This window comes from Oryctolagus cuniculus, chromosome 8, assembly GCF_051225735.1.
Source record: "Oryctolagus cuniculus isolate XC-2025 breed Fujian yellow rabbit chromosome 8, ASM5122573v1, whole genome shotgun sequence".
NCBI classification, from domain to species: domain Eukaryota; kingdom Metazoa; phylum Chordata; class Mammalia; order Lagomorpha; family Leporidae; genus Oryctolagus; species Oryctolagus cuniculus.
In genome coordinates, this window is record NC_142874.1 from 108114065 (window position 1) to 108139099 (window position 25035).

The 25035-nt window shown below is 44.0% G+C and overlaps 1 protein-coding gene and 1 non-coding gene across 5 annotated transcripts in view; both read left to right on the top strand.

The window, feature by feature from the left end:
- The window catches only part of GPAT3 (glycerol-3-phosphate acyltransferase 3), a 108084-nt gene that overhangs the window by 40080 nt on the left and 42969 nt on the right, over positions 1–25035 (top strand). For all 4 annotated transcript variants that reach the window (XM_051819585.3, XM_089303114.1, XM_002716971.6 and 1 more), the window contains exon 3: positions 8591–8657. In XM_051819585.3, the coding sequence (XP_051675545.1) occupies positions 8591–8657 (67 nt within the window). The remainder of the gene's footprint in view (positions 1–8590; positions 8658–25035) is intronic.
- Positions 3178–3306, top strand: LOC127483346 (small nucleolar RNA SNORA27). The gene has a single exon (XR_007909541.1). It is a non-coding gene; the product is annotated as a small nucleolar RNA SNORA27 (small nucleolar RNA).

A 25035-nucleotide genomic window follows, 5' to 3' on the forward strand; every position in this document is an offset into this window, starting at 1 on the left:
GAGCAACCACAGCTTACCCTGACACAGGGCTTTTTGTTTGTTTGTTTGAATTAAGTTTCCAAAAGCTCTGTAAGGTTGGGAGGGCCTTTTACAGATAAGGACTCAAATAAGTTCAGTGTTTGGATTTGTTTAAATGAAGGGTTTGGTACAGGAGTGTGAACTGAGAATCTCCCGTAGGTGATACTGGTTTTCTTAGATGAGGTACCAGAATCCCAGCTGTCTGTGTGTGACCTTAGGGAAGTCACCCACTTCTTGTGCCTCATTATGCTCAGCTATAAGATCGGGGTCCATGATACCCCTAGAAAAGAGCCTGCCTATGTTAGGTGCTGTATGAGCCCATTTCAAAAAGTTCACAGAAAAACAAAATTAAAGGTAAGGGTTTTTTTGGTACAAAATAATTATTAACATCTGTGCCTAGTTTTCTCATAATGTGCATTTCCATGAACTTTTTGAAGGTCCATTGGGTGTCTCCTGCTATTAAAGGAAAAATATGATTCCAGCATCTTTGTTACTCTTTCAAGGTACCTGCTCTTCCTCAGCTTGTGGGCAGCTCCCAGATGTTTATGTGTTCATCTCTTTTATTGTTTTTAAAGATTATTTATTTGAGAGGCAGAGTTACAGAGAGGGAGAGACGGAGAGGTCTTCCACCTGCTGGTTCACTCTGATCTGAAGCCAGAAGCCAGGAACTTCTTCCAGGACTCCCATGACGGTGCAGGGGCCCAAGCACTTGGGCCATCTTCCACTGTTTTCCCAGGCCATAAGCAGAGAGCTGGATGGGAAGAGGAGAAGCCAGGATAAGAACAGGTGCCCACATGGGATGCTGGCACTGCAGGTGGAGGCTTAGCCAACTACATATGCCACAGTGCTGGCCCCAGCCAGATGTTCGTCTCTAACCCTGCACTAACCTTTGACACAGCTTCTCCCAGCTTATCTCCTTGTCCAACTTGTCTCTGTGGCTAGTGTTCCCTCCTTCTCAGAACTCTAAGATGACTGAACTGTTTTTCCACCCAGCAGCCAATGTCCACATGAGGCTGGAGGGAAGCTGCATCACATATGTTGACTTCCAGGTGCTCACTCCTGTCTGTCCCATTTTGGTATTTCGAGGTTTCCTTAAAAGAGCTGTGGAATTCGAATAGGGAGTCACTTCGTGAGTCAGCTCTGCTTTGTTGGTCATGACTACCTGGAGCTTCTGTGTTTGGGAGCAGCTGGGCTCATCAGGAAAGGGGGTTGGGGTCCCAGAGTGATTGTTGCTTTAGGTGCAGGGGAGGGAAATAGCAACCCAGTATTTTCCATCCTTCCACTAGGAGTGTTAGATGTTTAAAAGACGTTTCTGTTAGGCTGGTGTTAGTGCAGTGGTTGCTTTTCCCAACTATAGGTGTCATTCCCTTAAAAACTTGTACCCATTATTTGGTTGTAGAATATCTTTAGATCTGGACAAGTGCTCTGCTCTCTTGTAGATGCCATTCAACACCCGGCCCTTTAGTGACTCATTATTCCTTTTCTAAGTTCTCAAATTGATTTGGTTCTTTTCTTTACATACTGGTCCCAAGAATATCCTTTGGGCTAGTTGACCAGAGCTGGATATTTCTCTAGTTTCTTTGGTGATTTACGTACTATTTTAAGGGATCATGTAGTTTTATGCATTATGGATTCACTTTTACAAGCTTTCTTGTCAGTGGGAGGCTTTTTCATGACCATACACTCAAATTTGTAAGTTGAAATATGTGTAGGCTACCTTCTGAGTAGTTGACTGTGGTACTTGTTACTTGTCAAGTAACTCATCAAACCGAACAGTCTTCTTTGATTCCTTCTTAGTTCATCAGTTCAGACAATATTTGTTTATTGAACACCCACTGCATGCCTTCTTCTGTACTTCATGTATGCCTAAGTTCCTAATATGGCAAGCTACTTGATAACAAGGCTTGAATACTTGGCTTAGAATACGTTTAGTGAGTCTCTAAACTAGGGACCTTCAAGAGGTATAGAATAATTTGTTATGCATATGTATGTCAGTAATGTAACTTTATATTGCGAAAATTATTTTAGGAATATAAACTATGAAAAAAAAACTTTTGGCTGAAGAGATATTTAGAGGACAGTGAGGGTATGTGTTGGAATCTCGGGGTGGGTATGTGAAGTTTTTATGTTTTTCCAACAGGAGCATGGATTAAACATTGGAAACTACTGCTCTCAACCATGAAAATTAATTGTAAGCTTAATGATTAGGATCAGAGAGGGAAAAGATTCCTATTTGGCATAAGGTTCAGGTTTAGAGAGAAATAAAAATGGAAGGAGAACGTACTATTGATGCAGAAGAAACAAGTCAGGGAATGGCATGTAAGATATAAGTCATCCAATTTAACCAGAAAATACAGGCACTGGACACTTAGTGTTTGTGAACTGATTTTCTCTCCACTTTTGTGGAATAAAATGGGAGCATGAAAAGATTACTACAAATCTCTAGCCTTCTGATCTTGGGCAGGTCACTTAACGTTGCAACGTTAGTTTCTCCATGTGCATATAAGAGTATGCCACATGGCTTATTGTGCAGGTTAAGGGAGGAAAGAGGGTTGAAAGCACTTGGTACATAGTAAGTACTTAAGTCTTAGTGGAGTCTGAACTGGAGCACTCTTTATTGTTTGTTTTATTTATTTTCTGCTCTCATGAGGCTAAGATTTAACCTCTCATCATGTCTTTATTTTATTTATTTATTTTTTTTTGACAGGCAGAGTGGACAGTGAGAGAGAGAGAGAGATAGGTCTTCCTTTTTGCCGTTGGTTCACCCTCCAATGGCTGCCGCGGCCGGCGCGCTGCGGCCAGCACACCGCACTGATCCGATGGCAGGAGCCAGGTACTTCTGGTCTCCCATGGGGTGCAGGGCCCAAGCACTTGGGCCATCCTCCACTGCACTCCCTGGCCACAGCAGAGAGCTGGCCTGGAAGAGGGGCAACCGGGACAGAATCCGGTGCCCCGACCGGGACTAGAACCCGGTGTGCCAGCGCCGCAAGGCGGAGGATTAGCCTAGTGAGCCGTGGTGCCGGCTTCATCATGTCTTTAATGGGTCAGTACACCTACTCAGGCCAAGTCTTCTTGCTTTTTGATTTAATTATTATTCTTTTCCTTTACTGTCTCTTCTTTCCACCAATTAGTTTTACATCTTTTAAAAAAGGCATGTCATACCCCATTCTCACTTTGCCAATTGGACTTTTATGTCTTTATTGGTCATTTAAGTGGGGCAAAGGAACTATCCTGTTAAAGCTCAGGCAAATTGAATGTTTGTCTTGTAACCTGTCAGAGGAAACAAATGAAAAAAAAAGGCATGTTGGTAATTCTCATATGGTTATGACATCTGTATAAGAAATACCTCTAGGATTGGGAATAATAATAAATGCGCTAGAAGTCAATGGCTCATTATGTTGTGGGCTCGGTTAGGACTAAATTCCTGTATTCCTACTCTAGGCTCTTGCCTCTTAATTAGAAAAATGTTCTAAGTAGAGGTATAAACACAATGTATAGTGAAAGTTTATTCAAAAGGTGAGGAACACACACACACACACACACACACACACACGAGCATTGTTCAGGGATAGTGGGCCAGGAAGGGAAAAGAGAAATTTCCATATCCTGCTTGCTCTGGATCCACGTGGAGAGGGAGAGCGAGCCTCCCCTTTTCCCTTTACCAGGCTTCTTATGAGCTTAGAAAGGGGAATGGTTACATGGTACTGGCCGCAGGTCCCAGGTAAGGGGAGGTATATCCTAGGGAAAGAGTCATTTGATTGACAAGTAGGTAGATAGGATTACATGGGGTGGGGGTATGTGGCTTCCGGCTCCTGGACCTAATCTAGCTACCTGCCTTATCCCATATAATTTACAATGGAAGATAATAATACAGAATAATAGAGCTACCAAAAGGACACAATAGGCATTTATCTTAATTCCACAACAAATCTGTAAGACAAGGGTCTGTTATTACTTCCATTGACAAACTGGGGAGTGAGGAGTCAGAGAGGACATTTGGGGAGTGGCACACAGCTGTCAGTGGGAGAATTGGGGTTTTATTGTGAATCAGGAGTCCAAGTTCTTTTTTTTTTTTTTAACTAATTTTTTCTTGAAAGGCATAGGGAGAGAGAGAAAGGTATCTTTTATCCCCCAGATGCCTACAACAGCCAGAACTGAGCCAGGCTGATGCCAGGAGACTGAAAGTCATTCTGGATCTCCCACATGGTGGCAGGGACCCAAGTCCTTGAGCCATCATCACTTGCTGCTTCCCATGGTGTGCATTAGCAGGAAGCCATAATTGGAAGTGGAGTCAAGACTTGAACCCAGGCACCCTGATACAAAATATGGGCCTACCCAACGGTGTGTCTTAAACCGCTGTGCCAAATACCTGCCCCAAGCCTGAGTTCTTAATCTGCCAGGATAACAGCCTCTAAAAGAAACTTTTATTTTGCTACAGATGGTGGCCAGCTGCTACTTAATTAAACATAATGACTTTAGAATTTGTATACAATTTTGTGCATTTTTAGCTCCTTTCCCTTTATTTAGTTAATCTTTAATCTTTGGTCATTTCTTTTTAGTGTAAAATTGGATGTTGTAATTGTCTAGGTGACCCTGTCACAATTTTGCAAGCTTCTGATCTAAGCTTCAAAGATGAGACTCGAGACCATTTCTGCTTGGAGAATTTTAGACAACCTGGTGAACTTTGGATGCTCCTAGAGGCTGTGAAAATTAAGTGGAGAAAACCTGACTGATGAGTGCCTATGGACTTTCCTTGGAGGGCAGGGAGAGCAGGGCAGAGGGACAGTGGGGATTGTTAGAAGCCGCTTTGGTGATCGGAGCCCTCTTGCCTTGAGACAGATGTGTTCTGCGATTGCTCTGGAAGAGATCTTCTGCCTTTGTGTTTACAGCTGACTTGACAGTGTAAGAGCTATTTATTGGGAGATGGACTGAGGAGCTGGAAAAATGTGATCATTTTGGTACCTCCATAGAGTGAGGGGTGTGGGGAGGGAGGAGGAAGCCACTGTTTTTCTGCTTTCTGGTGCACTGTGTGATGGGTACCACTGGATTCCCTCCTTTAATCTTCATGACCACCCTGGTGTTTGTCCCTGCTGTAGAGATGATGAAATGGATGCTCAGACAGGTTCAGGTCAGAGTGAATTCCAGCCAGGTCTGCAGTTGCAGCATCCATCTCCTCTGGCTGCAGAGCACAGGTGCCATCTCATTTTCCCTGCACAGTAAACCTAATTCCCTTTGGCATCAAATGGCTGCTTCTCCAGCCTTGAAATGTGCTTATCTTGTGTGTCATAACTGCATTTTGTAGGGCAAACTTGGGAGCTACCGTTTGGGTTGAGGTTATGCGTTGGTGAAACCTGGCTAGTGGCAGAACATGGAGCTCTTTGTCACATATCTCGCTATTTGAGGAGTGTCACTGTCATCTGCTCTGGCTGCCACAATAAAATACCTCAGACTGGGGGGCCTGAACAGCAGACATTCATTTTTTCTTCATTTTGAAGGCTAGAAGTCCAAGGTCAAGGTGTCGGTAGGTTTACTTTCATTCAGAGGCCTCTCCCCTGGGCTTGTATGGGTGCTTCCCTCTCACTGTCTACCTTGCTTTTCTGTACACACACCCTGGTGTCTCTGTCCACATTTTCTCTCCCAGAAACACCGGTCAGATAGGAGTAGGGCCCTCTGTAATGGCTTCCTCATAATTTAATTGCCTTTAAAAGATCCTGTCTCCAAATAGGGTTTTTCAAAAAGTTCTTAGAAAATGAGATTTAAAAACAAGTTTATTTTCATGCAAAAAAATTTGAAGTCTAGGCATAGTTTTTGCCATAATATTCATTTCCATAGAAACTTTCAAAGCCCTCTTGTGTTGTCACATTCTGAGATATTGATAGATCCACCTTCAACATGAATTTTTGAGGGCGCAGAATCTAGCCCATAACAGCCAGAAAATACCAGTATTTTCCGTCATATAAACATAGAATACATGTTCTAGTGTAAGGAAACTACCGTTTGTATAAAACATAAAGTCACTTGCCCACAATAAGAAAAGTGAGTTCCAAGATGAATGATTGTTTACAAAATCTTATTTTAATCCCATCTTTCATTTCCTTAGAAGTGATAATTGATGCCAAAGCTTTAAGTGAAAAACTATAGAAATAGCCTTCACCTCAAATGAGAAAAGACGGCAGGTCCTAGTCCAGAGTTTGAGAACTCCTTCATGAAATCAGTATGAATCTAGAATGACCCAACCAGACTAGGACTGAGGTTTTTTTTTTTTTTTAAGATTTGTTTATTTGTTTGAAAGGCAGAGGGACAGAGAGATGAGAGAGAGAGAGATTTTCCATCCCCTGGTTATCTCCCCAAATGCCCCCCAATAGCCAGAACTGGGCCTGGATGAAGCCAGGAATCAGGAACTCCGTTTGAGTCTCCCACTTGGGAGGTAGCAGGAGCCCAAGCACTGGAGCCACCATTTGCTGCTTTCCCAGGTGCATTAGCAGGAAGCTGAATTGGAAGTGGAGCAACCAGGAATGGAACTGGTGCTCTGATATGGGATGCTGGTCCCTGGGCTGAGTTTTGTTAACATTGGTGATTTGCCACTTGAAGCTGGGAGATTTGGCTTGTCTTTGCTGGGTGCACTCCTGGTGCTCATGGTATGCTCCTGCTTGGTTCTTGGGGTGGTGGTGCAGGGGTCTGATGTTGTTAATTCATGCCCTTACTCCCTGATCTTCAAGTGTGTTTTAGTTATTTATTCTCTTATCAATTACTTTCTCATTTATTTGAAAATTGTTGAGGCTGGTGTCGTGGTGCAGCAGGTTAAGTCCATCACTTGCAACCTTGGCATCCCATATGGGTGCCAGTTTGTGTTCTGGTTGCCCCACTTCCCATCCAGCTGTCTGTTAATGTGCCTGGGAAAGCAGTGGAAAATGGCCCATGATTTGGGCCCCTGCACCCATGTGGGAGACCCATATGGAGTTCCAGACTCCTGGATTCAGCTAGCTATTGTGACCATTTGAGGAACGAACCAGCAAATAGAAGATCTCTTTGTTTCTCTGCCTCTGTCTCTCTTTCTCTCTAACTTTGCCTTTCAAATAAATAAATCTTTTTTAAAATTTTTATAAGCTCTCAGGTTAACAAACCTTTCTGAACCTAGCAAAAATGGAAGTTTTTGCCTTGATATGTTGTTAGTGCTTATTTCTGTTTATAATCATTGTAGTGCTTTTTACCTCTTCTTTTGTTCTGTCTCGCTCAAATCCGTCCTTTTAGACATTGTTAGCTTCTGAAATTTTCATCCTCTAGATTTGATTTTAATTGCTTCTTTTCTAACCAAAAGAAATACACCAACTCATAATTTTTTAAAGATTTATTTATTTACTTGAAAGAGTTACACAGAGAGAGAAGAGGCAGAGAGAGAGAGAGAGAGAGGGAGGTTTTCCATCCGCTGGTTTACTCCCCAGTTGGCCACAACAGCTGGAGCTTTGCTGATCTGAAGCCGGGAGCCAGGAGCTTCTTCCCAGTCTCCCACATGGATTCAGGGGCCCAAGGACTTGGGCCACCTTCTACTGCTTTCTCAGGCCACAACAGAGAGCCAGATCAGAAGTGGAGCAGCCACGGCTTGAACCAACACCTATATGGGATGCCGGCACTATAGGCAGTGGCCTCATCTGGTAGCCACAGCGCCGGCCCCTTCATGATTCTTTAGAATGCTGAGTTGCAAAAGTTCACTTGTGGTTTTTGAACTATGATGTTAAAGGTAAATAATTTTGGGAATGCATAAAAAGACATTTAAAAAATTATAAAAATCACATTTGGTATATTTCTTTATACTGTGTGTACATTCAAAGCAAACTGAGAGGTTTTCTTCCACTTCTTAGAATCTCTCAAATCCTCTTAATCATAACATTTTTCTCTGTACCTGAGTAGGTAAGTACGAGTTGCACACAATTTTCTTTAATTTGTGATTTCCTGATTCCTTTCTGGCTCTTAAGTTTGTGCTGCCTCTCAAGCTTCCTTCCTTCTTTCCTTCTTTCTTTCCTTCCTTCCTTCCTTCCTTCCTTCCTTCCTTCCCTCCTTCCCTCCTTCCTTCCCTCCTTCCTTCCCTCCCTCCCTCCCTCCTTTCCTTCCTTCTTTCCTTTCTTCTTTCCTTCTTTCCTTCTTTCCTCCCTGCCTCCCTTCCTTCCTTCCTTCCTTCCTTCCTTTCTTCCTTCCAAAAAAATGTATTTTTACTTCCTTAGATATAAACACAGGTATAGAGGAGAGCTTCCATCCATTGGTCCACTCTCCAAATGGTTGGGTTTTGCTAGTCTGAAACCAGGAGCCAGGAACTCCATCTGGGTCTCCCACATGGGTGGCAGAGACCCAAGTACTTGGGCCATCTTCTGCTACTTTCCTAGGTACATTAGCAGGGAGCTGGATCAGAAGCAGAGCAGCTGGGATTTGATACTGCATTGTAAGCCACATCTTAACCCACTGTGCCACAATGCTGGCCTCAGGGCTTTATTTTTAATTTCAGTGGTGTATAAGAATGGTTTATATATTTTCCATTGTGTCTGACCAGTTTAAATTAATACTGCTTGTTTTTGAACAGTGGGCCACGATACGCATTGAAAAAGGAACCCCAAAGGAGTCAGTTCTTAAAAATTCAGCCTCTGTTGGTAAGTCTTCCTTTTCATTTTTATTGTTAAAAATAATCAAACTGGGTAGGTGTGTATCTACCCAACTTGAACTTCAAAGATGCACAGAACAGAGTGTTACAGACTTTAGAGCATTGAAAATTCTCCCCTTCATGTAGAATGGCAACTGTTTGAGTTTGGTTGACTTTTCAGTCTAAAGGTAATAATTTATGTTGGATCTTCGATGTGTTCATTCAGACATTTTCCTTCCTAAGAGCTTGTGCTTGAAGATGACTGCCTATGGTTCTAAAGATGTTGTGAATGGCCAAAAAAAAAAAAAAAAAAAAAGTAAAAAAAGTGGACTGGTTGGACCACTTAGGAGTTAGCATTTGTTATTGAGGTTTCAGTAGCTCCTTATTCTAACGTCTACTGCAGTCTTCAAAGTATGTTCCTCAAAATGTGCTTTCTTGCTGAAGGCTCATTCATCATATATGAGCTGTGGTTTCCAGTAAAATAAGCTTGGGAATGAACACATATTTTACCTTCCTTTTAGAGAATACTATTTCATGGTAATAAAGATTCAGATAAGTCTTGCAATAAAGAAACACAGTTAATTTTATTTAATGTAGTATTTCCTAAACTTATTTGCCCATAATATCTTTTTCCCCTGTGTGATATCTGTTAGACGTGAGACCACAGTCTGCTGGAAGTGAGCTAACAAATTGGCCTAAACCACTCCAGGCCTCTTCTGTGTGCTTTCTATTTATTTGTCTGAATAAACCTTTTCATTTTTGGGTAAGATTTTAAAAATTTTTTTCAAAATTTATTCATTTTTGAAAGACACACAGACATATGAGGGAGAAAGAGAGAAACGAGCAAAGAGACAGAGACAGATACAGAGAGATGGAGATGTAGAATCTTCCATCTGCTGGTTCAATCCCCAAATGCCCACAGCAGCTGGGGCTGGGCCAGACTGAAGCCAGGAACATGGAACTCTATCTGGATCTCTCATATAGGTTGCAGAGGCCCAAGTACTTGAGACATCATCTGCTGCCTTGGAGGGTGTGCCTTATCAGGAATCTGAAATCAGAATCAGAGCCAGGACTTGAACCCAGACCCTCTGAGAATGGGATACAGGTGTCCTGAGTAATGATTAACTTACACCAAATGCCTGTCCCACTAGAAATTTTAGTAATTAAAACACTGGGTTTGTAGGGGAGTAGAATTCTGTGGAAGTGATACCTATGCAATAAAGAAGGAATAGATTACTAGATTTAATTGGGGCCGGCGCCGTGGCGCAGTAGATTAATCTTCCACCTGCAGCGCCGGCATCCCTTATGGGCACTGGTTCTAGTCCTGGCTGCCTTTCTTCCCATCCAGCTCTCTGGTATGGCCTGAGAAAGCAGTAGAAGATAGCCCAAGTCCTTGGGCCCCTGCACCTGTGTGGGAGACTGGGAGGAAGCTCCTGGCTCTTGGCTTCAGATCGGCGCAGCTCCGGCCGTTGTGGCCATCTGGGGAGTGGGCCAATGGACGGAAGATCTTTCTCTCTGTCCTTCCCTCTCACTGTCTGTATCTCTACCTCCCAAATAAATAAATCTTAAGAAAAAAAATTACTAGATTTAATTAAAAGCTAAGTCTATGTGTTTTTCAAAAATAATATGGAAGCACTTTTGTGCTCCTGAGTTAGAAATGGCCAAACTGTCAGAGGCAGGCTGTATTGTCTGGACGCCTGTCTAAAAGGAATTGTGGAAGCTGTATGTTGTAGTGAGTGTGGAAATAAAGTATTCATCTGGAAACACTGAGCATTGCTGTGTACTGACCGAGGCAGCCAGTAGACTTCTGTGCTGCATATGCAAATGGACCCAAGGACTATCGCCAGGGTTGGGTTATTTCTACAGGGCTTAGTCCTCTTTATTTTGCCAGATACCTTCCCTCAGGTATAGCAGATCTACTAATTTTTTATTTTTCTGGGTATATTTTTTAAAAGTATGTCCTTATGGCTTAGGGAGAGAACAAACTTGTTTGCCATTTTTTGATGTCCAGGTAAGACTGGGCTGTCATTGATCTTGAATGAAATTCCATGGGCCTTATAGACTGGAGTCCTGGACCATGAATCTTCAAAGGCACAGGGTAGGCTTCACTTTGGTAGATTAAAGTGATTAAAAAAAATCACTAGGCTGTGGGGCCGGTGCTGTGGCATAGTGGGTAAAGCTGCCGCCTGTAGTGCCAGCAGCCCATATAGGCGCCGGTTCCATACAGCTCTCTGCTGTGGCCTGGGAAGGCAGTAGAAGATGGCCCAAGTCCTTGGGTCCCTCTTTGTGTGGGAGACCCAGAAGAAGCTCATCTTTTTTTTTTTTTTTTTAAAAAAAAGCACTAGACTGGGCTGGTGTCATGGAGTAGCACGTAAAGTTGCCACCTGAAATGCCTGTATCCCATAAAGGTGCTGGTTCGAGTTCAGCTGCCCCACTTAAGATTTTGCTCCCTAATGCACCTGAGAAGGGCAGCAGACGATGGCCCAAGTGTTTGGGCCCCTGCCACCCGTGTAGGAGATGGGATGAAGCTCCTGGCTCCTGGTTTAGCCTGACCCAGCCCTGGTCTTTACAACCTTCTGGGTAGTGAACCAGTGGATGAAAAATCTGTCTGTCTCTCTCTTTGACTTTCAAATAAATAAATCTTAAAAAAAAATCACTAGATGAGGGTGTCCAATAGCATGGGTTTAGTTTTTGTTTTTTTTTTTTCTTAGTTTGTACACAAATGAAAACCTTACAAATTCTTTCACCTGTTGGATTATTATTTTTTATCATGTCTTTTCTATTTTTCATCTTTGTGGATGGTTCTTCCAAGAACAAGTGGAGGTGAACAGGAAGAGAACATACAAATTGCAGTGGTTTTTCTAAGGCTGTTGCCTATAAAATATATCACGTTTCATTCAGGGTGGCTGCCCTTTTTTTCAGCCTATGAAATTGGGAATCGACTCTCACTGTTAGTGAGTGTCTGTGATATCCGAGGCTGACATGGAATCCAAAGATGGTGCAGATGGGGTTCCTGTGGGGAGGCAGGCTGCAGCAGGCCACTGGGATCGATGCTGAAAGAGCTGCATGTGCCAAGGACGATGTGAGCTCTCATTTAGGCTCTGTTAATCCCACCGCTCTGCATGGCCTGCACAGCACCTTCTGTACCGACTGCTCGAGTAACCAGGACTTAACTGTGTCCGTGAGCATCTGAGATTTGTAGTTTAGTGATTTCTAACTGTTGGTTCATCCTGGTATTTGGAGTCATCAGAGAAGTAGTGTCATAATCTTAGACAGACTGAGAGGATGATGAAACACATGGAGCACTTGTGTGCCTGGCTGGTGCAATCTTCCGTCTTTGGAGCATCATGTCTGTGTACTGCTGCCAATGGTAGCACAAGTCAAGGTTGAGCCAATCAAAGGTTAGGCGGAGGTTGCAGGCAGGCCCTAGGGCCCCGGGAGTGTGGGTGTGATATTGAGATGTTTCTGAATGATATTGTCTTGATGATAATTTTGGGAAACTCAGAGGGACAGATTAGCTAAACAGAGAAAATAGTTATGTTTGTTTTCTGCACAAAAAAATTCCTTCTACTGCTCTTTTACTTAATGAAACATATTTTTTGAAATGTATTTAAAGGCATCCTCCCCAGTTAAATCCCTCTTGTATTATATTTCTCTGCTTTTACTGAATAACCCAAATTAAAAGCTAAACCTAGGGAAATAACCTTTGTGTTTAAATAAATCTCTTGATTTTAGCCGTATTTTCTTCTGTCTTTTATTAAAAACTAATTTACTGAGCTTGAGATATGATTATGAGTAAGATCTCTTTAAAATCCTCTGGTATTAGATTGGGTGTTTAGCCTATTGATTGAGATACACAAACCCCACTTTGCAGTTCCGGGGTTCAAATCCCCACTCCAGCTCCTGTCTCCAGTTTCTTGCCAATGCAGACCCTGGGAGGCAGTGGTGGTGGCTCAAGTAGTTGGGTTTCCACCACCACATAGGAGTCCTGGATTGAGTTCCTGGCTCCTGGCTGTGGCCCCAGCCTAGTCACAGCTGTTGTGAATATGTGGTGAATAACCCAGTGGATAACAGCTCTCTCTGTGTTTATGTCTATGCCTTTTTCTCTTCCCCCACCTCCGTATCAAAAAAAAAAAAAAAAAAAGATCCCCATTATCGCATGTTCCTCTTCTATTTTAAGAGATTTTCCTCATCATAATATACAGATGAAGATAAATCATCTTTCTCTCTCCAATTAATTGTGCTACAGTGAGAATTTAACATCAGAGGAGTGTGTAGAGTAGCCCTTTTACGCTGTTTTTGGCCCTCTGAGAAAGATTTGCCAGAAGCACTACATAAGAATGTTAACACCATAGAGGTGAACAGTAATGGCTCACTTACTGCTTTTTCTCAGTAGTGCTTTCACTGTTCCAGATGAGGACAACTGCATCCCCAGGATCCCAGAGCTCTCGAGGTCTGCCTGAAGTTTTAACATTTATTATTTTAGCCTGGGGTAAATAGCAGAAGGGATCATTTGAGTTTCAAGAGCCAAATGCTTTGGGCATTGGCTGGTTTCCAGGAGTTGGTTAAGCTCAAATCAGTTGATAATTTTGATTGAAATTATAATAAATATAATTAATTATGTAATTATAGTGAGTCAAGATGAATTCCACGGTAATTGCCCTGTGGTACTAGGACATTGTGAATGATCAGCAGTCAGATGTCAACAGGCATGAATAAAGGCCTGCAGTTGATGTGGGGGTGAGTCAGAAACAACTAGAATGTACACAGGCTGGGCCTTAGTCATTTTGGCTTTGTTCCCTGGAGGGTGTGGTTGGCCCAGCTCGGCCCCATTGCCAATAGGAAGTGTCTGCAGCCTTGCCAGAAGACACCACAATGAAGACTTGGGGCCATGTGGCCTGCTGTTTGTTTAGTGCTCTGTAGCCGGTAACTCATGCCCCTTAGACCCTAGCCCTGTACCAGCCCAAATACTCAACACTCAGCGACTTCTGTTCCACCTAATCAGAAAATTCACACTGTTCAACATTGCCTTCTCCTCCTCCTCTTTTTTTTTTTTTTTTTTTTTAAGATTTATATATTTATTAGAAAGGCAGAGTTAGAGAGAGGAAGAGACAGGGAGAGAAGGAGAGAGAGAAAGAAAGAGAGATCTTCCATTCACTGATTCACTCCCCTAATGGCTACAACAGCTGGGGTTGAGCTAGACGGAAGCCAGGAGCCTGGAACTTCACCTGGTTCTCCCATGTGGGTAGGAAGGGCCCAGGCACTTAGGCCATCTTTCGCTGCTTTCCTTTCCCAGGATAATTTTACTTTTGGACTTCTGCAAGGTATTTGACTTCATTGGTAGGCTGCATTCAAAAATGTGTTTCATTTCTTTTTTTGCATTGCTGTAATTGGAAGTGGCAAAGTTCTTGTGAGGAGGCATCCATTGGTTCACTCCCCAAACACCAGCGGACAGGAGCAGATGATTATGAGAAAATTCACTAGCATCCTCTCCGCTTTTATCCACCTCTTATGATAGCTCTGTGGAAGGCACAGTCTCTTCTTCTTCTCCTCCCCCCCCCCCCTTTTTTTTTTTTTTTGCCAGTTTTTAGCTGTGTCTGTGTCTTTATTTGCCTTACTTCATTAAAAATGTGGTTGTTTTAAGATCCTATAAATAAAGTGAACACCCATTAACGTGGGATATAGGTCACCCCACTTAGCAAGGCATGTTTTTTCGAAAGCTGTTACTTTTTTTTTTTTTAGATTTATTTATTTATATGAAAGGCAGAGAGGCAGAGGCAGAGAGAGAGAGAGAGAGAGGTCTTCCATCTGCTGGTTCACTCCTCAAATGATTGCAGTGGGTGGTGCTGAGCCGATCCAAAGCCAGGAACCAGGAGCTTCCTCTGGGTTTCCCATGTGGGTGCAGGGACCCAAGGAATTGGGCCATCTTCCATTGCTTTTCCAGGCCATAGCAGAGAGCTGGATCAAAAGTGGAACAGCTAGGACTCAAACTGGCACCCATGTGGGATGCCAGCGTTGCAGGTGGTGTCTTTACCCTCTACACCACACCGCCGGCCCCATCAAAAGCAGTTACTTCTTACAGGAATCTTAATGCTCACACAGTAGTTAGAAGAATGTCAGATATAGGGTGTGTATAATCTAAATAAGACAGATTGCTTAAGAATTTACATAATATAAAAATATACATATAGAAAGTTAGCCTTGTGGACAGATGCATGCAGTGGGAAGAGTTGGTGGCAGGAGCTCCTTCAGGGATCCATCCTGGGCCCAGATACAGTAATATTGCTTCTCTGCTGGAACAACCTACACCAACAAATGCAGATATCCCATACACATCTCAGCACACAAGGTGGGTGGTGACCTGCTACATGTGAGCCAGCTGTGACACTTCTGTGATACTCCCAAGAAAACAGTAAATAGTGGACCCCATACAGGTAGTAGGAACACTGATCATTTATTCTAGATTGGGCTTTGAAGATGTTTAACTCTTGACATTAATATGTGTAAATAGCATGTTTCCTTTTGCTATTGTTTCCTCCACAGTGGATACGCACTTAAAGACAGAACTCTGATGGTTGTTCCAACCTATCTGAACTACTCTTAAAAGTGTGAGAGCCTTTTCTCATTATACGTTTAACAAAAAAAAAAAAACAAAAAACAACAAAACAAATTGTAGGTCACATACATACATACAGCTTTAAGCCAAAAGTAGGGAGAGCGTACATTTGAATTTTAATGCCTTTAGTTTTATTATTCTGTAGTTTCAACCACTGTCTTAAGCAATTATATTGCCTTTTTTTTTTTTTTAATTTATCAAGGCAGTCATGAGTTTGAATTCTTAGAGAAAAATCAGAATCAGTGCCACTGTGTTTCTCTGGGGCCTTTTAAGAAACTGAACCAAAATTAAAAATCATTCGAGTGCCCATTGAGCAGTGTTTTCCTGGGTGTAACTCCAGAGAACCAACCAGAACTTCCTGACACTGCAGAAGCACGGGTTTTTGATACATTGCTGTGAGGAACCGGGAGTCTCCAGTGGCAGCTCATGAATCTCTGTTGACCCTGCTTTGTGCCCACTCTTAGGGTAAATGTGGCTTTAGGGAGTTGTGCTTGACAACTAATGCTTGCAAGATTCCCTGAAAGAGATTTCTCTAGTTGAAAGAAACTCTTCTAATGAAAAAGGTGGCAGGTTCTGCAGACCTAAAGAGAAGACTCAATATTTCCAAAGGCCTTTAAGGTACTACTAGAATTGCAGGTACATGTTGCGGAGAAAAGAGCATCAAAATAACTTGAAGCTTTATTTTATTGGCAACTTAGAATGCAAGGTATTTCATTTTTAAACCCCTATAATCTGAAAACAAGATAGCCTAGGTTAAATAATAGTTTTCCAAAGCTGACTGTATTCCTTTGGAGCTGTTTTTTTCTGCTTGAAATACAAAAACAACTTCCTAAAACTCCTAGGCAGGAACAGTACCATTTAGATGATCTATGATTAGATGAACTCATCAATCTCCATTGGTAACATCCCTTTTTTGCCTTGGTAAGGATTTAAAAATTTCTAGAATAGATGCAGTGTTTTAGTCTTACACTGACAAGCTCATTCCAACGCCTCCTGGGAGGTGTACACAATGATACAGGAAACCTTCTGCTTTTCCAGGCCATAGCAGAGAGCTGGGCCATCTCATACACCTCTGAGATGGGCATGGAGACGTTCGCCATGCTGTGTGCGCCCTTCACCAGGAAGAGGGCAGCTTGATTGGCATTGGGCTGTAGGCACTTCCTAATAATTCTGATGAGTCCTCTCATGTTCCCGTGATCCGGTACAGAGATTTGGTTTTATCCAGCACAGGAAGCTGCTTCTCACCCGTGTATCATTGTTATCCCTGGGACTTTGGTAGGATGCTGCTCCTGGATAAGCTGGCCGTCTTCTACTCTTTATTCAAAGGTTCGATGCCATTTGAAGGTCTTCTCCAACGGCATGGCGGGGGAGCCTGGGCAGCAGTCACGGCGGCCAGGGTGGGTGGAGGGTCTGGTGGCTCCTGGCAAAGGTTCTTTTGTTTACTTTTTTGTTCGAAAGCCATCAGTTTAGACTCATCAGTTTATTTCTGTGAAATGTAATAAGTGAAATCTTAGTTCAGCCACTTTTTAGGGAGGTGGTAGTTTGGCAAATACCTAGCAAAGTAGAAGACCCAAAAAATTATACCCCAAGTCCCCCAGTTCCACTCCTGCTGAGATATTCCACCTACCCAGACTCAGCCTGTATGTGTTAAGTGACTTGTTGCAAGTGTAGACAGCTAGTAAAAACAACCTAGCCACCTCCAGGAAGAAATGAACATATAAGGATTTTTTCTGCTGTTCAGCAGTCAAAATGAATGAACTGGATTTACACGGACAAAACAGATATTTTGCACCAAAACAGACTTATTTTTAAATTTCATTTTTTCCTGAACTTTTTAATGTACTCTCTTATGCCACAGGAGAGTGATTGTCTCCTTAGAGGGATGACATGGGCTTTCATTGTGTCTATAATTTGTTTACTTTAAAGATATCTGACCAGCTCTCTGCTGTGGCCAGGGAGTGCAGTGGAGGATGGCCCAAGTGCTTGGGCCCTGCACCCCAAGGGAGACCAGGAGAAGTACCTGGCTCCTGCCATCGGATCGGCGCGGTGTGCTGGTTGCAGCGCGCCGGCCGCGGCGGCCATTGGAGGGTGAACCAACGGTAAAAGGAAGACCTTTCTCTCTGTCTCTCTCTCTCTCTCTCTCACTGTCCACTCCTGCCTGTCAAAAAAAAAAAGTAAAGATATCTGAAGCAAATGTGGCACTGTGTATCTTTTTTCTTTGTAAGCTTCTTCTTCTTTTTTTTTTAATTAAACATGCAATTTAAAATATTCAGCCGATGGACCAGCATTGTGGCATAGCACATAAAGCCACTGCCTGTGATACTGGCATCCCATATGGACTCTGGTTCATGTCCTGGCTACTCCAGTTCCAATCCAGCTCCCTGCTATTGGCCTGAGTAAAGCAGCAGAGGAGGGCCCAAATGCTTGAGCCTCTGCCACCCACATAGGAAACCCAGATGAAGCTCTTGGCTCCTGGCTTTGGCCTGGCCCAGTTCTGGCTATTGTGGGCATCTGGGGCGTGAGCGAGCAGATGGAGGATCTCTCTCTCTCTCTTTCTCCCTCCCTCCCTCTGTATCTCCCCCCCTTCTCTTTCTCTGTAACTCTTTCAAATAAATAAAATCTTAAAAATATATAAAAAGAACCCAGCCAAGGAAAATATCAGCAGTTATTTAGCTAGAATTGTCTGACAATGAGCTGGTTTTACAAGAAGGGAAAATAACACCAGACTGAGGGGGAGTATTTTGGTGGTTACCTGTTCCAAAACATCTTTCTTAGCCTGACAAGTGCCTGGGGCTTAAACCTATGGAAGAAAGGAGGTGTTGATGGATACTATACATCCTAGAGCTGGGTTTCTCATTCTCAGTATCCTGATCAGCTTAAGCTGGATAATTCATTGTCTTGTGTATTGTAAGATGTGTAGCAGCTTCCCTGGCCTCCACTTGTAGCATACCTCCTTTGTGACAACCAACAGTGTATGCAGCCGTTGACAGTGTTCCTGTGGGCAAACTGCTCTCCCTTTTCCTCACCCCTCTGTCACCCAGCTGTGAGCCATAGCTCTTAGAGGATCATGCATTAATCTACTGGTTCTCTCTATCATTAGCATGGTTGGTTTTCATTTTCTAGCAAGACTTGATCTCTACAGTTTTTGGTGGCTGGTTTGGGGAAGGATGGAAAGATGAGGTAAGGCGCAGGTGAACAGCGGGGTTAGCAGAGAACACGGATGATAGAAGTTGAGGCACGTTTCTTAAGGAAAGCTGGAGGCAAACGAGCTGCACCTCCTCAACCAATGAGAGTGTACTGTGTGTTTTAGAAGGAGCTTTACTTCAAAGTGGATTTGTGATTCTGTGCTTATTAGGGACTCATTTGTGTGGTCCCACCCAAATCTTATGTGCTGAAATTCCAACCCTGAAGGCGATGGTATTGGAAGGTAGGTTTTTTGAGATGTAATGAGTCTTGAAGGTGTAGTCCCAATGGTTGGGGTTAGTGCCTTGATAAATAGAACTCCAGAGAGTTCTGCTGTCCATCTGCAGCCTGGAAGAGGGCTCTCAGCAGAACCCGACCATGTTCTGATGTCAGCTTCCAGAGCTGTGAGAGAGAAATCGCAACTGTGTCCAAGCCACCTGGTCTGCGGTACTTGGTTCAAGCAGCATGAATTGGAGCAGGCGCTGTGACATAGTAGGTTAAGTCTCTGCCTGCAGTGCTGGCATCCCATATAGGCTCCTCTTCTGATCCAGCTCTCTGCTTATGGCCTGGGAAGGCAGTAGAAGATGGCCCAAGTCCTTGGGGCCCGGCACCCATGTGGGAGACTGGAAGAAGCTCCAGGCTCCTGGCTTCAGATCGGCACAGCTGCTGCTGTTGGGCCATTTAGAGAGTGAACCCGTGGATGGAAAACTTCTCTCTCTGTTTCTCTGTCTTTGCCTCTGTCTGTAACTCTGCCTCATAAATAAATAAATAAATAAACAAATCTATCTTTTAAAAAAGCAGCATGAATTGACCCAGACACTGCTCTAAACCCTTGGAAGTGACTTAGCATTATACTCTGACCAGTGATGAGTAAGCATGATGAAGTGGTTCTGGCAGAAAGGGAGGTGAAAGGTCAGGTCCAATTAGTGGTGTTACAACTGCATTGTGAAGATAGAGTGGGAATGGAGCAAACTGAGCTCTAAATCACAGAAAGGAAAGTTTCTATCCTAAGACACCAGGTGGGAAGGTCATAAAACTTACTCTGTGGTATTTTTTTAGGTTGGTTTTCTTTTCATATAGCAGAAACACAGTGGATGGCATGCTCCGTGCCCTACCCCTCTATCTTCAGTGAAATTAGGTTTTTAATGAATATAAGGAAGTGTAAAATCTTATATCCCCAGCACTGACTGCTGGAGATATGGTTGGTGTTTAACTCCCTTACTCCCGAACCCCTCCAGTTTGGAAGAGGTACTTGCAATTCAGAGTTTAGGGGAGATTTGAAAAAGAGAACAGAGACTCAGAGATAACAGGGTCACGTGGTGGTCCTTGATGGTCTACTCAAGAGTGCATTTGGAGAACTCCTTGTTAGTGTTGGGAGGTGCAGCCGTCTCACCAGTGTGTAGGGAACTGAGAAGCCTGGTTGGTTTCAGGAGTGTTCCTCCAGCCAGCATCCCCATCCTGTACATCCTGCTGGCTGCTCTGTCTCCTGGACAAAGTCCCAGCCAAAACCCCAAACTTCTCTGGTTTGTTTCTGTCTTATAGGCAGGAACCTATTAATAAATAATCACCATAATCTGTTAAAATTGATCCCGCAGTGCAGAATTATTCATATGAGGGAGACTTTGTTAATCCTCATTTTACTGGTCAGGAAACTGAGTGAGGAGGTTCGAATAAGTTGATTCCAGTCACACACTAGTCAAAGGCAATCTGGAATCAGAACTTTACCTGTCCTGGTTAAAATCTGTTACACCGTGCCCTGCACTGTAACCATGACTTCCTTGCCAGCTCTTCTGGTCAGTACATTCAAATTCTCCCATTCGTGGTTGAAGTGGTCTTCCACGGCTGGGAACTCCTCTGCTGAGTGGTGGCTTTGTCACTGTGGCATAATAAGAGATGCAGGTTCCATCTCGGCCCTCCTTTCTTTCTTGGCACACAACTCACCTGGAATCTCTGACGTGGTGAGTGTCTTTGCTTGCCAGTGTGATGACTGGTGGCTGGGACACATGGATAGACTTGGGATAGAGGCCTCAGAGTCAGCCAGTGAGTAGAAGGCTGAACTTTTGGCCCTGCTTCACCTGGGGAGAGGGGATAAAGGTTGAGCTGATCACCAGTAGTCAATGTTTCAATCAATTGCACCCGGATAATGGAGCCTCCATAAAACCCCAAAGGGCAGGGTTCAGAGAGCTTCCACGTTGCTGAACGCATGCACGTATGTTAGGGAGATGCACCCCAGCTCCATGGGGATAGAGGCACCTGCCCTTGGTGCCTTTCTGAGCCTCATTCTCCAGATCTCACTGCTTGTTTGTGTCCCTTAAAATATCCTTGGTAATAATTGCCATTAGTAAGTAAAAATGTTTCCCTGAGTTCTGTGAGCCTGTCTTGTATGGTTGAACCTGAGGAAGGTGTTGTGGAAACTTTCCATTTGTAGCTGGTTGGTCAGAACAACCAGAGCTGAACTTGAGATTGACACCTGAAGTCAGCCAGTCTTGTGGAACTGAGTCCCTGAGTGTGGGATCTGATGCTAACCCCAGGTTGACAGTGTCAGAATTGATTTGGATTATGGAACACCCAGCTTGTGCTGGGGAACTGGTCACTGTGGGAAGAAAGTCCACATCTGGGGGCACAGCTGTGTTCCCTGTGGTGCTGACAGCATAGGAGAGGAAAACTTTGGATTTTTTTTTGTGTGTATGCAGTCTCTTACCAGGAAACTTATATCAGTTCAACCTCAAATCATTAACATCTGAAAAATTTTTTAAGGATTTACTTATCTATTTATTAAAATCACATAGTGATCTTCCATCTGGTGGTTCATTCCCCAGATGGCTGCAACAGCCAGATCTCAGCCTGACCAAAGCCAGGAGCCAGGAACTCCATCTCTCCCACAAGGGTGGCAGGGCCTCATGTTTCCCTACTTTCCCAGGCACATTAGCAGGAAGCTGGATCTAAAGCAGAGCATCCAGGACTCGAATCAGCAATCCTATATGGGATGCCAGTGTTGTAACTGGTTGCTTAACCTGATGCCCCATACTGCCCCCCCTCTTTAAAGATTTATTTATTTATTTGAAAGATAGAGTTACAGAGAGAGAGAGAGAGAGAGAGAGAGAGAGAGAGAGGTCTGCCATCCACTGGTTCACTCCCCAGAAGGCCGAAACGGCAGGAGCTGCGCTGATCCGCAGCCAGGAACCTGGAGCTTCTATCAGTCTCCCTTGTGGGTGCAGGGCCCCAAGGACTTGGGCCATCTTCTGCTTTCCTAAGCCATAACAAAGAGCTGGATCAGAAGAGGAGCAGCCAGGACTCGAACCAGTGACCATATGGGATGCTGGTACTGCAGGCAGGAGCCTTACCTGCTACACCACAGAGCTGGCACTGGCCCCTTTTTACTTAGTCTTGATAACTGGGAGATGCTAGTGGAAAGTTACTCAGAATAAACTAAGAAGAGGGGGCAGGTGATTTTATTTCACATAGGCCAACCATATATAAATGGGACTATAGAAGATGTCTTTGTTTTGGTAAAGCTTTTGATTCTATGCTAATCTCAAATGACAGGGTCAGCAAATCCATTGTGCCTGTTCCCCTCCCATCCCTTTGTCAGGCATCACTAATGGAACCCCTTTAATGTCCAAGATTTGGCCTTAGGACTTCCCCTTCAAACAGGGCAGCTATTTATAACCACCTAATTTGGTGCTGGGCCTCCTGATGAAGCCTTTGTACCAGGGCAGATCTGGAGAATAGACGGGGACTCACACACTGTGCATCAGAGAATCACTTTCTGAAAGGAGGGAAGCTGTTGAATAATTAGATTTTGACAAGGATTTGGTTTCGTTGTTTGAGATTGTGTTGCAAGTGCAATGTAGTGGATTGAATGCTCTTAAGTTAGAATTTTGAACAACATGGGTCACAGGAATAGAATGTGAAGTAAGCTTGATGGTTTTGATGAGTGAGCCATCGGGGAAAGGGATGACATTCAAGGTTGTTTCCCCAAAGATGATGCTCCAAAGTGGAGTAGAAAAACCAGGCTTGGTTACATGATAGAAAAAGGCTTATATGCTAAATTGATCTTCTGTATATAAAGATAATTGAAAATTAATCTTGATGTGAATGGAAGGGGAGAGGGAGTGGGAGAGGGGAGTGTTGTGGGTGGGAGGGAAGTTATGGTAGGGGGGAAGCTATTGTAATCCATAGCTGTACTTTGGAAATTTATGTTCATTAAATAAAATAAAATATAAATATAATTTAAAAAATCCAAAAAAAAAAAAAAAAGGAAAAAGCTTGTCACTGGCCGGCGTCGCGGCTCAATAGGCTAATCCTCCGTCTGCGGCACCAGCACCCCAGGTTCTAGTCCCAGTTGGGGCACCGGATTCTGTCCCGGTTGCTCCTCTTCCAGTCCAGCTCTCTGCTGTGGCCCGGGAAGGCAGTGGAGGATGGCTCAAGTGCTTGGGCCCTGCACCCGCATGGGAGACCAGGAGAAGCACCTGGCTCCTGGCTTTGGATCAGCATAGTGCGCAGGCCACAACGCGCCGGCTGCAGCGGCCATTGTCGGGTGATCCAACGGCAAAGGAAGACCTTTCTGTCTCTTTCTCTCTCTCTCTCACTGTCCACATGTTAGATAACCGGGCAGTGTAAAGCAAGATGAAACACAGAACCTAGACGATGTGGCAATGCCTAGCAGAACCAGTGTGTTCATCTCAACCACAATGCTTACTGAGGGTTTTCAGCATGTTTAGGTTTTGTGCAGAACCGCGAGATGTTGCTCATGCTTTTAAGTAGCTCCTAGTGTGCTTGGGATACCATCGATACCCATGGGGCAATGACAGTCAGCAAGTGTTCATGTTATTGACTTCAATTAATATAATTAATTTGAGGAAGAAAGTTATTTCTTGAATCCTTTCTTTTATTTGAAAAGGGGGGAGAGAGAGAGAGAGAGAGATTTGTTCCATCCACTGGTTCACTCCCCAGATGTCCACAACAACTGGGGCTGGGCTAGGCTGAAGCCAGGAGCCAGGAAGTTACTCCAGGTCTTCCATGTGGTTGGCAGAAACCCAAATACTTGAGATATCAGTGCTGCCTCCCAGGGTACAGGAAGCTGGATCTGAAGCAGAGTTGGACCCTGAAGTAGATGGTTAGAGTCCTGACTGCTCTGCTGCTGACCCAGCTTCCTGCTGATGCACCTGGGAAGCAGCAGATGATGACTGAAGTACCTGAGTTCCTGGCACCCATGTGGGAGCCCTGGATGGAGTTCCTTGGCTTTGGCTTTGGCCTGACCCAGTGCTGGAGCTTGTGGGCTTTTAGGGAATGAACCAATGGATAAAAGTCCTCTATCTTTCTCTTTCTTTCTCTGTCACTGAAATTCCAAAATTCCAAAATTCCAAATGGAATGTGGGCATCCAGGTGGTGTCTTTTTTTTTTTTTTTTTTTTGACAGATAAGTTATATAGTGAGAGAGAGAGAAAAGTCTTCCCTCCATTGGTTCACCCCCCAAATGGCCACCACAGCTGGCCTGCGCCGATCTGAAGCCAGGAGCCAGGTGCTTCCTCCTGGTTTCCCATGCGGGTGCAGGGGCCCAAGCACCTGGGCCATCCTCCACTGCACTCCCGGGCCACAGCAGAGAGCTGGACCAAAGAGGGGCAACCAGGACCAGAACCCAGCGCCCATGTGGGATGCCAGTGCCACAGGTGGAGGATTAACCAAGTGAACCACAGGGCCGGCCCCCCAGGTGGTGTCTTAGCTGCTGCATCAAATACCCACCAGAGGAACAAAATTCTTAAATGCAGCATGAAAGGGGGTTATTTTAGATGAAGGACCTCCAAGAGTGTTTCTGTGGGTGTGTTGGTGTTGATCTGGCTATATGGAGATGGATGGGGATTAACAAAGGGGGAAGACTTTATGCCCTGGGGGAGCGCAGGAAAGCTGAATCAGCATGGGAGCGTACTTACTTAAAAATGGAACAGAACAGAAACAAGATTGTCCAAGAGGGTAAGAATAGATTATGGAGGCCCTTAAAGCAGCAGTTTAGATCTGATGTAAAGGCATAGCCAGGCTCAGGTTTACTGTTTGCATTCAGGGTGGTGAAGAGGGGATTGGGAAGCCTGTAAAAATGGTTCATAGAGTTAGTCATGTAGTTATTAGTAAATGAGATCTGTGGAAGGCTGATTGTTGAATTTAGAAAGAATCTGAGGGTTGACTCATCAAAGTTGGTTAACTATTAGAAGGAGAAATAAAACCGCTTATCCTCATATCCATCAAATGTGGAACAAAAAGATTGGCTTAAATTGAAATACAATAATGATATTCTATAAAAGAAAAAAACCCCAGGGTTGGTGTTGTGATGCAGTGGGTTAAGCTGTGTGTAACACCGGCACCCCAAATTGGAGTACCGGTTAGAGTCCTGACTGCTCTGCTGCTGATCCAGCTACCTGCTGATGCACCTGGGAAGCAGCAGATGATGACTCGAGTACCTGAGTTCCTGGCACCCGCGTGGGAGCCCTGGATGGAGTTCCTTGGCTTCTGGCTTTGGCCTACCCAGTGCTAGAGCTTGTGGGCTTTTAAGGAGTATACCCGTGGATGGAAGTTTCTCTGTCTCTGTTGCTCCC